General features: G+C 41.1%; 1 protein-coding gene across 2 annotated transcripts in view; it reads right to left on the reverse strand.

The window, feature by feature from the left end:
- The window catches only part of cemip (cell migration inducing hyaluronidase 1), a 174,073-nt gene that overhangs the window by 76,118 nt on the left and 85,036 nt on the right, over positions 1–12,919 (reverse strand). For both annotated transcript variants that reach the window (XM_030048402.1, XM_030048403.1), the window contains exons 3-6: positions 8,574–8,711; positions 6,264–6,402; positions 4,856–5,092; positions 87–266 (exon numbers count right to left, since the gene is read on the reverse strand). In XM_030048402.1, coding sequence (XP_029904262.1) covers positions 87–266; positions 4,856–5,092; positions 6,264–6,402; positions 8,574–8,711 — 694 coding nt within the window. The remainder of the gene's footprint in view (positions 1–86; positions 267–4,855; positions 5,093–6,263; positions 6,403–8,573; positions 8,712–12,919) is intronic.

Raw genomic sequence — 12,919 nt, forward strand, 5'->3', positions numbered from 1 at the left:
CAGTTTGTTGCATTATCACTCAACACCAGTGCTGAGATGCATATTGTGTACTTCTGTCTGTATATTTGTATGGGTGGGTTTCTTACCGAAAGCCCAGGCGGGTGACGTGCTGGCTGCCCAGCCTGGAGAGGCTCTTCTTGGCTGAATCCTCCAGGTTGTTTGAACCCTCATCGTTGACCACCATGGCTAATATGAGCCCCGCTTCCACATTGTCCACATACTGGGCCAGGCGGCGACTCTCGTCCTTACTGCGGTACGTGTCAAACCTGTAGGAATGGAGGTGGTGTAATGGACTAAGATGATGGTATTGTTAAACATTACAGACATGACACAAATCTTAAAAAAGATTTAAAAGGATATTTCACCCATAATGCATTATTCTTATAGTCACCGTGTGCTACATTCAGTCCGGGACAAAGAAAGATTTACTCAAATGCCCTCAGTGTAAACTCAGTTTTACAAATCACTATCAAAAGTTCTGTTTAAAAAGCTGACACTTGCCGCTAAGTGCATCCGTCCAAGTAGCATCCTTAGCACCAAGACTTAGGAGAAAATACGAGTGTTTGGAAAGTACTGAGCCTATGACTGGATAGCAGAGACTTGGATTATACAACGTGACATTCATCCCCACCCACCCACCAAATACAGGTAGAATTCAGTATATCACTATAAATCACTGTAGTTTACAAAAGGCACCTGAAGTAATTGAATCATTTCAGTGTACATGATACTACTACTCCCATGAGTACTGCCTGCACACTGTGAGCCCATTCCATTGGTCCATCCACGTCATCATCTCGCCAGTGACAGCCAAACGACAGTAAATGCAGGAGCCTAAGCCTTGATGTAACAAACAGCAAAACAATGCAAACAGCAGCTTGTACTAATGGGTGTGAGCTCTGATCACTATTTGGGGATAAAGTATGTACTCTGAATGTCTCCTGGTCACAGTTTAACAAGCGGCATAGCGGAAACGCTGGATTCCCACTGCTGTGGCCATTAAAGACAGCTCCACTAGCATATGTGGACTATGACAAGTTTCAGGAGTCAGCAGTCAACCACGACTGACCAGCTAAGGTAGCGACAAAACAAAAACACATTCAGCAAAGTTTGCCAGAGTCATTCTGCAAAAGAGTGCCTTAAGACAAGACGGGCCACAGATGGCAGGAAATAAGAAACGCTGTCACCAGTTCCACTGCACAGGATGTGGTGCCATTTCAAGCAGCCGAGAGAGATGCTTTCAAACAACCTTGACTACTTTGGACACCCTGCCGAGCCAGAAATATTTCAGTCATCCAGCTCCTTCTCCATTGCATGATTCATGTCACCAGACTCTGGAACATAAACTGCAGACGGTTTCATATTTTGCCACAACAACCGATTTGATAATGTCATTAACGGTATCTAATATACTATTAACAAGAGCGAGCTAGTACAATACAAGACTTTCACAAACACATTTTTAAGTCTTTTTTTTTTTTTACACAATTTTGAGTGATACAAAATATCATCAATTATCATAATCTGCAAAATCCCTAAAAATGTTGCGATATTATTTTTTTGTCCAAATGACACACCCACTCTGAATATAAAAATATAATAGGTCTAATCAAATATTGCTGATCAGTGGTTTGAAATGGGAAAAAAGCAAATAAATAAATAAATAAATAAGTAAAGATTAAGACTAAGACAAATGAAGTCCAAGAGGAGACAAAGAAGACCAACAGGCATTTTGAGTAAAAGCAGAAGGTCGTAGGTGGCTATAGGATATGATCCAGCTTTAAAGAAAATCATGATGCCTACTACACTGGTTGGTTATGGTTAGATAAACAGACCTGTAATCTTTTCTTGTTCAATACAATTTTATTTCCAAACAAATGCATCCCGTTACAGTCTCCAGTAAGCTCTTATTACTTTCTTTTTGTTGGATGGGTGATTTTGGCTGGTGAAAATGCCACAGTGGCTGCTGAACGAAAAGTTAATGTCAAGCCCTAATGACAAGTGTGAGCTTTTTAAATGTAACTTCTGATTGTGTTTTGCTGTTGTAAAGTAAGAGATGGCTAGCCTTCTTGGAATATGAGATTACCCTGAAGCCTTGTGAGTAAACTCTGATGCTTTATATCAAAGGATACCAAATGGACAAGGCAGACAAAAGATCTAACACTGGTGAGTCCAACTTTTCCGGAAAGCTGTCTTCCGGATTTCACGCTTCAGTTTTGATTTGCCACCTCCTGCAGCAGGGAAGATTTCCACCAGTAAACATACCTCACACCAGAATTTAAGCTGGACAAACAAGGTGGAATTTGCTGTTATAGTTGGGGGAGATGCTGTTTTCTGTTGCAGGCAAACTTTGTGATGGAGGCTGATAAAACGGGTCTATTTGTACATTTAAAAAAATCCTACCATAGCTGTACTATTCAGCAGCTTATCAGGCACACCGACGTGCTGCCATAGCCTCCGAAAATGCCACCAGTTGTGAGTCTGATAAACACGGTCTACCTGTATTAACCTGGATCCTGTGAGACTGGACCGGATTCATGCATTAAACCAAGACGCTCTGATGATCCATTTATCCCCCAAAAACCTCCAGCTGTCAGCCCCATCAAAACAAATGCAATGTGTCTCCAGTCCACGCACAGTATAGCAATTATGAAAATGGTAATAAATTAATATAGGCACACAGATCTGGCCACGAAGTGAGCAGTCAATGTTGGATACCGGTGGATGGGGGAAAAGTGTATAATGTTTTGAATGATGTAAATATTATCCATTGCAAAAGAAGTCCGGCCTCTTTTGCATACTGAAGACACAGTTTAACGGCAGCTAGAAATGTAATCCAGCTAAACTGCATCTAGACCCAATCACAATAATCAAATCAATAATCAAAAGAGCACCATGCCAAAATCTGAGATGCAACTTTGTGACCTCTTTCATCAAAACGGTGTATTCACCCACAGGATTACCACTAACTCCATGACTTGTGTTTGTCACAGCCTTCACAGAAAACCCTAGATGCTGTGAGGAAAGCCAAAGACCCCCTTGGCAACGAGATGCTGCATCTCAAGGGGTTATCCCACGGTAAATAAAGAATTAATTAAAAGAAAGACCGATATGACCAAAGTGACACCGGGCTCCAGCAATCGTTCTGTGCTTAGAGCTGCTCATACAGCCCACGGGGAATATGGGGTTGTTGCAGCAGCAGAGAACACCAGCAGGACATGCTGTAAATGCAACAAAGAACTATAACATACTGAGAATAATCCAACAAAGAGATGGTATCTTTGTTTGCAGATTTGTGAAAGTGGGTATAGTATATATGATATGTGCACGAAAACAGATGGTTGACAGATGAACGCAACATAAGGACAAGGACATGTACGGAACACGGAGGTACGCATAGTGCAGTACTGAAAAAACTAGCAAATCAATGCACGTGCCTTTCCAAACAATCACATTAAAGCACGCCATCACATCGAGAGACGCTCGCTGAATGATTGCTCATGAATAACCGCAAAAACAGACGCAGTTTTACGGCGACAGCCTGAAAATACCAATCTAAGAACCTTCGAAGATGAGCTCTAATGAGCAAGAGAGTGAGGTCAGCTCTAAGCAGAAGCTGAACAAACAGTGAATCCATCAGCCGGTGAAACACTGCCCCCCTATGAAGCACTGTTTGCTGTGTTTATCCATCTCTAATTGTTCTTTAATTGTTCCCTGATCACTCTTTGCAGTTGACTCAGCCTGTATATTAAATGTGTCCTAATAACCCGTAGTAAATGTTTTTTTTTTTTATGGTTGTCATCATTAAATCAGACAAAGGCTTGATAAATGGTGCAGGATGGAGACAGTAAATTAAAGGAGATGGGATGCATTCCAATACTCCTTCCTTAAAATTACCCAATCATCTATTTACCACTTTATGTCAATTTATCTGACCTCCATTTGCCATGAAAGCAAGACGGATAGTTAATCATGAAAGGATATTAAGGAAATTCATTTCTAAATTTAATATCCCTGCATGAACCAAAGGCGGAGGCGCTAGAAGTGCATTTGCTTCTTTCATTTTAACCCAGTAAGATATTGCATCAGGTGTAGGAAGCAATGTACAAGCAAATCTCTCATTTTTGTTCGCATCCACCAATTTGATCATATTTTGTTAGCGTCCACTGCTTCCTCGGATTCACCAACATTTTCTTATTTTTGCTTTTCTCTTAGATAAGACAAATTTTTACATGCGTTCGAGAGCAAGATAAGAAAAAAATGTTGTCACACTCTACAAAGCCTTAATCCGATGCAAAAAAACCATACATTTTCAAATCGAAGAACATAACAAGGCACATTCACTGAATGTGTTTGAGAACTCATCGAAACAGCTGTTCAGACAGTAGAACTGCAACTCTGTAAGTGCCAAGGCCTCAAAAAGGAGTCATGCTATGTTTCTAATAAATGCTCAGATACATGCCTCCGTTTATGAACAGGTGGGATTCCTCATAACCCACACCTGGGTAAGAATAGTTTTGGATGGTTACTTATATATTAGTTATTTTTTTCTTAAAGCCTGTGTAGGTAACTTTTTTTTAGAGTGGGCAGACTGTCATCAAAAATATGAATTTTCAGCAAATTAAATTACAGCCCCAGGAGCAGCCCGGGATTGTTTTCTCAGTGTTGGATCAGACCCTCTGTGTATAATGGTGCTTTGTCAAAATAATGAAGGCAAAAAAAGTTACCTACATAAGCTGTAACAGAAAAATGAGAACAAATTTGAGAAACATTGAAGCGCATGTTGCATCTGGCCCCTTGCTCCTCAGTCAGATGCAGTGTGTACTGCTGAGGCCCACTCAGTAGCGTTCTGTACCTGTCATCGTGGAGCACCTCTCCAGTCTTGGGGTTGATGATGTGGACGATGATCCCCCGGTTTCCCCAGCCTCTCTGGAACAGGTAGCTGTTCTGGTTGCTCTCTCCAGGGTGGAGGGTCTTGTTCAGGAAAGTCCATGACAGCTTCTTCCTGCCATGGATCTCCAGGGTCCCTCCCGTTCCTACACCAATGTACTTTCGGCCAAAGTAGCTGTGCTCCGGATCACTGTCATCAGATCTGAGAACAGCCATGTGTAGAGAAATTGCAAAAGTTAGTCTGCAAACAGATTCTTCATTTTCTCGAGTGGAAAATTTGGGTACTTAACTCACAGGGTTTTCTAATGAAGCAGGAATGTTTAGCTTAGTCTTAACTAATGTGAATGGGTAAAAATCATGTTTACTAGCCACTTTGGAAATTCCTATTTCTGGGGTTAGATTGAACAATTATCTTCTACATTCAGGGAGCAGGTAAACAGGCGTTAGACTGCAGACCCCCGTTGAGGCTGTGTTTTAGTGTCTGTTTCCATAGATGGTCAAAGTCACACCTCAGATCAAACTAGTGACTCTATTTCTTATCTTGCTAAAGACCTGCGGAGCCCTCTCAACAGTCCTTGGAAAGCACTGGGACTCAGTTCATTAATGCCACATAATGATGAGAGTGAGGAATGGCTTTGATCTCACATGGACTTAAAGGCTCTGTTGTAACCAGTCACCAGTACTGCATTTCACTTTGCTGATGTTCAGCTATTGACACAGAGCTGTTATGGCTGTTATGGCTCAATTCAATTCAATTCAATTCAATTTTATTTGTATAGCGTCAAATCAAATCATAACAAAAGTTATCTCAAGGTGCTTTGACTGTTATGAGATTAAAAAAAAAATAAAAAAAAAAAAAAATCTGAAAAGATTTAAATGCTGTAATGAGAGCATGACTTTTGAACCCAAATGGTTTGAAATGTGAATTAGGCTCCAAACAATGTGAGGTTTTGAAAGCTGATACTAATACAGTACCAACATTTTTGAAAATATTTTTTTTACTAAGCATCTTAGAATTACATCACTTTCAACAAAAACTCTTGCCCGGGTGAAAAATAATAATAATGTAGTATGCAGTATTCATAATGTAGTATTCATCAGTTCTATAATATAGATGTAATCAAACAAACTGCATCACATCCATCACAATACAGGACCAGTATTGACGCAATATATCAGTGAAATTATCAGTCTAAAGATATTTTGAATTGCTCCCACAGCACACTTTAGTTTAATATGTACTAACTGGTTTCACTGTTTGAAAATTCTTGCCATTCTGCCAAGCTTGTCTTCACTAACACTCCTACACCATGCTACACAGTGCAGCTGATGAATGGTTACACACATATTCAGTGCATACTGTGGGCTTATACCTTCCAAACAAGGAGATGGTGAGGTTGCCTTGATATGGACAAGCTGGGCTTCCAATGTGCAGCTCGCCTTTGTTTCCAATCAGGATGTGTTTGGTTCGAAGCAGGATGGGCCGGCTGGTGTCAGCAATCACCAGCTTTCCTACGGGGAGGGAGGGAGGTGGGAGAAAGACACAGAGAAAGAGGGAGAGAGAGAGAAAGAGAGGCAGAGTGATGACGTCTCCTGGCAGGTCTTTCATGCCCCAGTGCCCTCAGACACCTCCTGTCTTCCTACCATTTATGGCCCTGGACTCGGGCCGTCCACACATACACACATACGCAGCAGAGGGCAAGTGTCTCCGTTACCACGTCTGCAAGCCAATAATTCCAGTTAAACAGTCAAGTGCATGAGAAACGGCTGCTTTGATTTTAATGGCCATTGGACATCAAACACATACTGCAACTTTGAGATGTATAGATCCATAAAATGATATAAAAACAGTGAAGAGCACCCTCTGTTGTGGTGCTACTATTCTTTTAGTGTCTGGCCCTTCCCTCCATCTGGAGTCATACTCACAATTTATTGTTTATATGATTAATCTTTCAAAATAATACTGCTCTGCTTGTATTTATCCCCCCCACACTGGAAGCAAGGAAAATCATCTTCTTTTTGTAATTTTGACATTGTTTGTTTTTTTTCTTCCAACAGCTATAATCGTTTCACGGAGAGATCCAATTAGAACACAGCCTCCCGCCACTATTTGACTGATTCTTCAGCCGCACCTGCTATTCCAATATGTGATAGCTTCAACCAGCTATAGCCTTATGTTACGCTAGAGCAGTGTTCCCCAACCCAGTCTTCAAGAGCCCCCTGTCCTGCAGGTTTTGGTTTCATCTCTACTCTTGCACCAATTTAGGCCTATGCACCTTCATGCATGCCCTGTTCAGGTAGATCTGTTTCAACCAATCAGCATGAAGCCCTGGAATGGATCAGGTGTGAAAGAGTAGAGCTGAAACAAAAACCTGCAGGACAGGAGGGTCTTGAGGACTGGGTTGGGGACCACTGCTCTGGGGGAATACAGACTCAGATTGATGGATATGGATTACTGTAGAAATGCAGCCTTTAAAACTCTGTTTTATTACAGTTATTGAAATTCAGGAATTCTCCAATTCTGGTGGATGATGAAAATAGTACTCAAGACTTATTCTTGGTATATTCAATATTTTTTTTTTAACCCTAATTTGCATGAAGTAGGCTAGCCCTCAACTTTATGCAGATGAAGAGACGGCAGTGCAACACCCCGTCTCTCAAAACGCAATGCGATGCTACCCGAATGCATTGCACAGCGGCCTACATAGACAATGAATGGGAAGTGAGGGAATGACTTATCCTGTGGACCCGTAGCATAATGGTAAATGCATGCTCCTGTAACTGTAGTCTGCAATGAGGTCATCTTTGGTGTCACACAATACCACCTTTTACAGAGTTCGACAGCTGATGACACACCCTAACCCTAATCCTAGCTTTAACTATTTGCATTAGTTAGATTTTAGTTAATTTCACGAGTTCAGGGTTCACTTCTCACAAGGTACTGTATGCTCCATGTAAGCCGCACAAGCCAATTAGGATAAAAGCTTGAAAAAACAATCTCTTTCTAACATGTTAACCAAATTCTTTTAGTTTGTCACACATAATTGCCAACCTAGCATCAACATGGCATAAATAACGTTAGGAAGATGTTACATAAAATTATGTCTTTTGTAACACTAATTAACCCTCTGGCTTATCATGTATCATTATTTGTCATTATCAACTCTACTTACCACTGTCGTGCCTTCTTTTCTATTGTCTCATCCCTGGAAGGCTAAATACTGGGGTTGTCATTGCAACGGTGGTTTAGGCGGGTTCCCACATAAGTCCCCAAACAGTGGCCTTCCTTGTCTGTCCTTAAACCCCCCCTCTGGGTGATGACATTACCTGGCTCCAAAGATCAGCAGTATGTATGCTTTGTAGCATTAGAAGTCAGGCTTTATTCTGATTTGGCTCTGGGTTCTAATTATTCTTTAATGTAATATTTCCCAAGATTCCTGTTCTTTCTTGATTTTGATTACACCTTTGGGGATTTGGTCAGTGCTTTGGAGCTACAAGTACAATGATGTTCCTAACATTATCGGCCACCTGAGAGATCAGAAAGAACAAAAAAGAAAGAAAGAAAGAAACCTCCTACACACAAATGCTGCCCAGGGCCTTACAATGCCTTCCACACAATGCATGCTGGGATAGCCACCAGCACCTCGCCACCCTAAAAAGACATGTGCAGGGAAACAGGTTACCTCCATTGAGGATCTCAATGGAGTGGACAGTAGCTGAAGATGTGAGCAGGACCTTCCTGCCATAGCCGATGGTGACACGGTGGTCCTCACTGTGGCCGGGTGTCCATGGCTGCAGTCCTGGCTCCTTATCTGGACACACTGGAGGAGACAGACACATAACGAATGAATAGCAATGCAAACACTTAGTCACCACTCGATGTCTATTCACTTCATGGAATAGGAGACAAGTTGGCTGATGGTGACCATGGTTACCATTGCGCCATAGTGCCATCCATGGCTGCCACTGCATCTGAATCGGTGTGTGAAATTGGGACCTTAATGTCTTTTTGATATCAGCTCAGAACACTTTGCACACTATTTGTCTGTACTTCTGTACTGATACGTACTATACTAAATGATTCCATTGTGAAAACTGTGTGCTTATCAAAGTTGACATTGAACTTCACTGCCATCTGCAAATCACTGTCTGTCAAATATTTGTCAGACTGTGAGTCAGCAAGGAAAGATGGCTGCTTGGGACAAAGCAGCCTGTTAGTAGTCAATCGCATGCCAGCAGTGGGACAGCTGGCACCCAGCGAGGTACAAATTGTAACACAGTGCGCCCCGGTGGATCACCAGGTAAGAGCGTGTACCACATGTTAAGGCGAGTCCTGATCACAAATCGGGATTGGGTTTGAATCTGACCTCAGGCCCTTTGCTGCATCCACTCTCTCTCCCCTGCCTTCCTTGTCTCTCTCTACTGTCACATCAAGTGGAAGGTCACCCCAAAGAAATTGTAACATAGCGCGTTTGTTGCAGTTCAGCACAAAGTAAGTCCCAAACCTCTTAGAAAAACAAACCTCTGACTCATTTCTTGTGATTTTCCTTGTTCTGGCCTACTCTGTATCCTGGAGAAAAGGGTCTGCCAAAACCCCTGCAACTCTTCCAAGGTGCATGAATCAAAACAAACCAAAGGAATGAAAAAAACATCAGCTACTCTTGGAGATTAAATAACAAAGCACTGTTAAAAAACAGATATTGAATTTCTCATATTGTTTTTTTTTTTTTTTTTTTTTTTTTTAAAGATTTGCATAACTGGCCAAATACAGACAACCTGATGTCACGTCAGGATAATTCCAGCTACAATAGAGTTTAATGTTTCAGCGAATCTAAAACATCAACAATTAACATCAGGTCTTGGCATCAGTCCCTCGTTATCAAAGAGCAGGATTTTGTTCTGACGTGTTGAGAAAGAAACAAAGCCATGACCACACACTCATGCCCGATTTAATAAATTAGTTGGCTAGCTGTATTTTTATACTTTTGAGTGAAAGCAAAAAGTTCAACCTCCTCTCTTGTCAACACTGGCCATTTACAGAAATGGCCAAAAGTGCAAATCCTATCTCGGCTGTTTGGTAATTAGGGTTAGACCTGATTTAGGAAAATAGCCACTGCAGATTAACAGTTTCTAAGTCAATGTTCCTATTCTAAGTTAAGTTAGGATTTGCATCTGAAATATAAAATTGGTAAAATATCTTAGACTCTTCTGTAATATGGCTTCTGAAGAAGTAGCTAAATGAGATTCATGGAAAGTAGTTACACCAAAAAAAACCCAGTAAATGATCACAAATATGATCACAAAAATGCATCACAAAATAACTGGATTGCAATTGATATCACAGTGATATCCAGTATCAGAAGATCCGAAGGTGGACTTTTTCCTTTATTTGGTATTGTGACAATTATTTTCTGAGTAGCTCGAGTTGTTTCATTCTTTCATTACTCTGAACACCTCTTTACTTTCCAGACATATACATGAGGATAAAATAGTGCACAGGAATATTGAATTGCCCAGTCAAGAGTAAGAGTGAGTGATAATCCCATTTAGTTTGTGTCCATTATTGTCAGGATACCACCGAGGCGCTGTGTGTAACTGTCCAACCTGCCCAATAGGATTTCAGTCTATTGCTCTCCGGTGTGTGCAGGCATTGCCTCATCTCCCTTCTGCCTAATGGATCTATCAATGTCACTGACTGGCCTGGGACCCAAATTGTCAAGTAGATTTCCCAGAGGACAGGCATGGATTGATAGGTGGTGTGGTGCAATCAATTGGGCTCTTTTTGTGTGAATGAGGGCTGTTTGCCTATGGAGCATTCAGAGTGTGTACATGTGGTCTTGTTTATCTCACTATTATGGTTCATGTCTAGCCATGGTACTATTTATCACTTCAACAAGACATTTAATTATGTCGAGAGTCATTTTCCGAACTTCTAAACTTCTGGGTTGGAGTGATGTGCCTTATTCAGCTTTAAGAGATTCAAAGTTCTCAAAGGAAAATCCTGTGAGAGTTGTGAATCCTGAGACAAATGAATGTGCACTTCCACTTGTGGGATTGTCTCATTCATATGGACGATATTTTTCACTTGTTTTTAGAAAAACAAGATTTTACCATTTTTTTGAATGCTAGACAAAATAACCCCAGCTATTAATGTGTTTAATAATAATATTTTGAGTGTGATGTAATGTTTATGATATTCAGCTGTGATATGATTGCTACATTACTGATATTCAAAGCCGAATTTCAAGAGGCTTTGAGACGCTACCAGAATACCATTCACATACCATGCAGACAAAAAGAAAGCTGTCAGAGCTTCTCTCCGTGTCTTTTTTCTTCTGCACACACATACACCCCCACAAGCATATCATACTCTCACACACTCCATGCCGGCAAGAAAGAAACAACAAAAAACAGTCCTCATCAGTGCCTGTTCAAACTAACAGCCACAGGCATTTTAAAGCGAGTGGCTGAAGTTCTCTGGAGATTGTTCCCAGTTATGTGAATGCTTGGCAGCCAGTGAGCGGAAATGCTGAATATGCTGCTTGGCATTCCTTTTAAAGCCTTTTTTTTTTAATCTAACAACACAATGAACTGTGTCTGACCTCAGTCAATCTGACCTAGTGATGTACAGCAGAAATAGTTTGGCAAGAATAAAAACTTGAGAGCATCACTCCTGGTCTCTTTGCGTTTCCAATTACGGGTGAAGACAGGGCCATAATGGACTGTATCACAGTGATGATCTATTAGGGAGATGCTGTTGCCCAGAGTCAGCAGTGCTTGTTGCTCTTGTTGTCTTTGTGCTGAGAGCCAGCTCAAGAGAGACAACTGAACACACTGCTGAATAGAAATGTGTGTGTATATGATGCAAAAATTCCTCACCATAAGTTAATTAGACTTATATCCAGTCATTTCCAGTTATATCAAGTCTGTTCAATGCAATTTCACTTGGTTTTGGAATATTTATGAGAACAAGAATGAATATGTTGAAACAAGGCAGAATGACCATCCGTTCACACCTGTTCCTACAAAAGTGACAATATCACTCTTGTCTCTAAACCTTTGTCATCTGTTTCCTAGAGTCTGCTGCTTGAAGGTATATGTGCGTCCAAGCAAAATTTACATATTCAGCTTTGATTGGGCCATGCAAGGACCTGTTGCATTTGTGTTGACGGACTAACGGAAATTTGCATAAAAGTGAACGTTTGTAACAAGCAGTGTGACCGGCCGGTAAGGCAAATCATCCCACTAGTGTCAAGAAATGACATTTGACTCGAGAAAATTCTGGAAGTAAATTGATGAGCATTAAAAACAAGTGGGATTATCTCATGCCACTGACAGATGGTTTTTTCATTTGCTTGAGGTAAAATAAGACTTTAACACTGAAGAGCCCCTTTCACACAGTACTAAACCTAGGGCAAAGACCTCCCTGGGCTAACAGTCATTTCACACTTGATATTTAGAATGTGGGATATCAAAACTAATCCACACACATCGATCTGGCCCTGATCTTTATTTTTTGCGGATCTCCCCAGGAAGTCAAGATTGGTGGTGTGAATCAAGATTAGATTAAAGGTTAGGTTAGAATGAAAGCAGTAGAACACTTTTGAGTAGCAACATAATTCTTGTTGTCTAACTGAAACTTAAAACAAAAGCAATAGGGTGGGTTTGAAAAACAACCGAATGTCACGTAGCTGGCTTAGGTTAGCTGAGGGCTAAGGAATGCAAGTGTGAAAAGGGCTCCAATGAGAATGGATGACTTGTGGAGATGGAGATGTTTGCAGTGTACCATTTGATCTGTCATGAAAGTGCAGAAATCCTCTAACAAGCTCAGCCAGCCGAGCAGGCAAGCTATTCATTTGGATGAATTCACTAACAGATGTTAGCATGAAGATGGAAACAAAGGCAATGAACCGGAAAAGGAAACGTGGATGCTTTTCCACAAGGCCACACCACCAGTCATGTGATATTTTAGGCCAATCAGATGGACACAAAGAGGGGACTGGTGTGTGAAGAATCAGAGCAAGGCTGT

The sequence above is a fragment of the Myripristis murdjan genome, chromosome 3 (genome assembly GCF_902150065.1).
Source record: "Myripristis murdjan chromosome 3, fMyrMur1.1, whole genome shotgun sequence".
In the NCBI taxonomy this organism is placed as follows: Eukaryota; Metazoa; Chordata; class Actinopteri; order Holocentriformes; family Holocentridae; genus Myripristis; species Myripristis murdjan.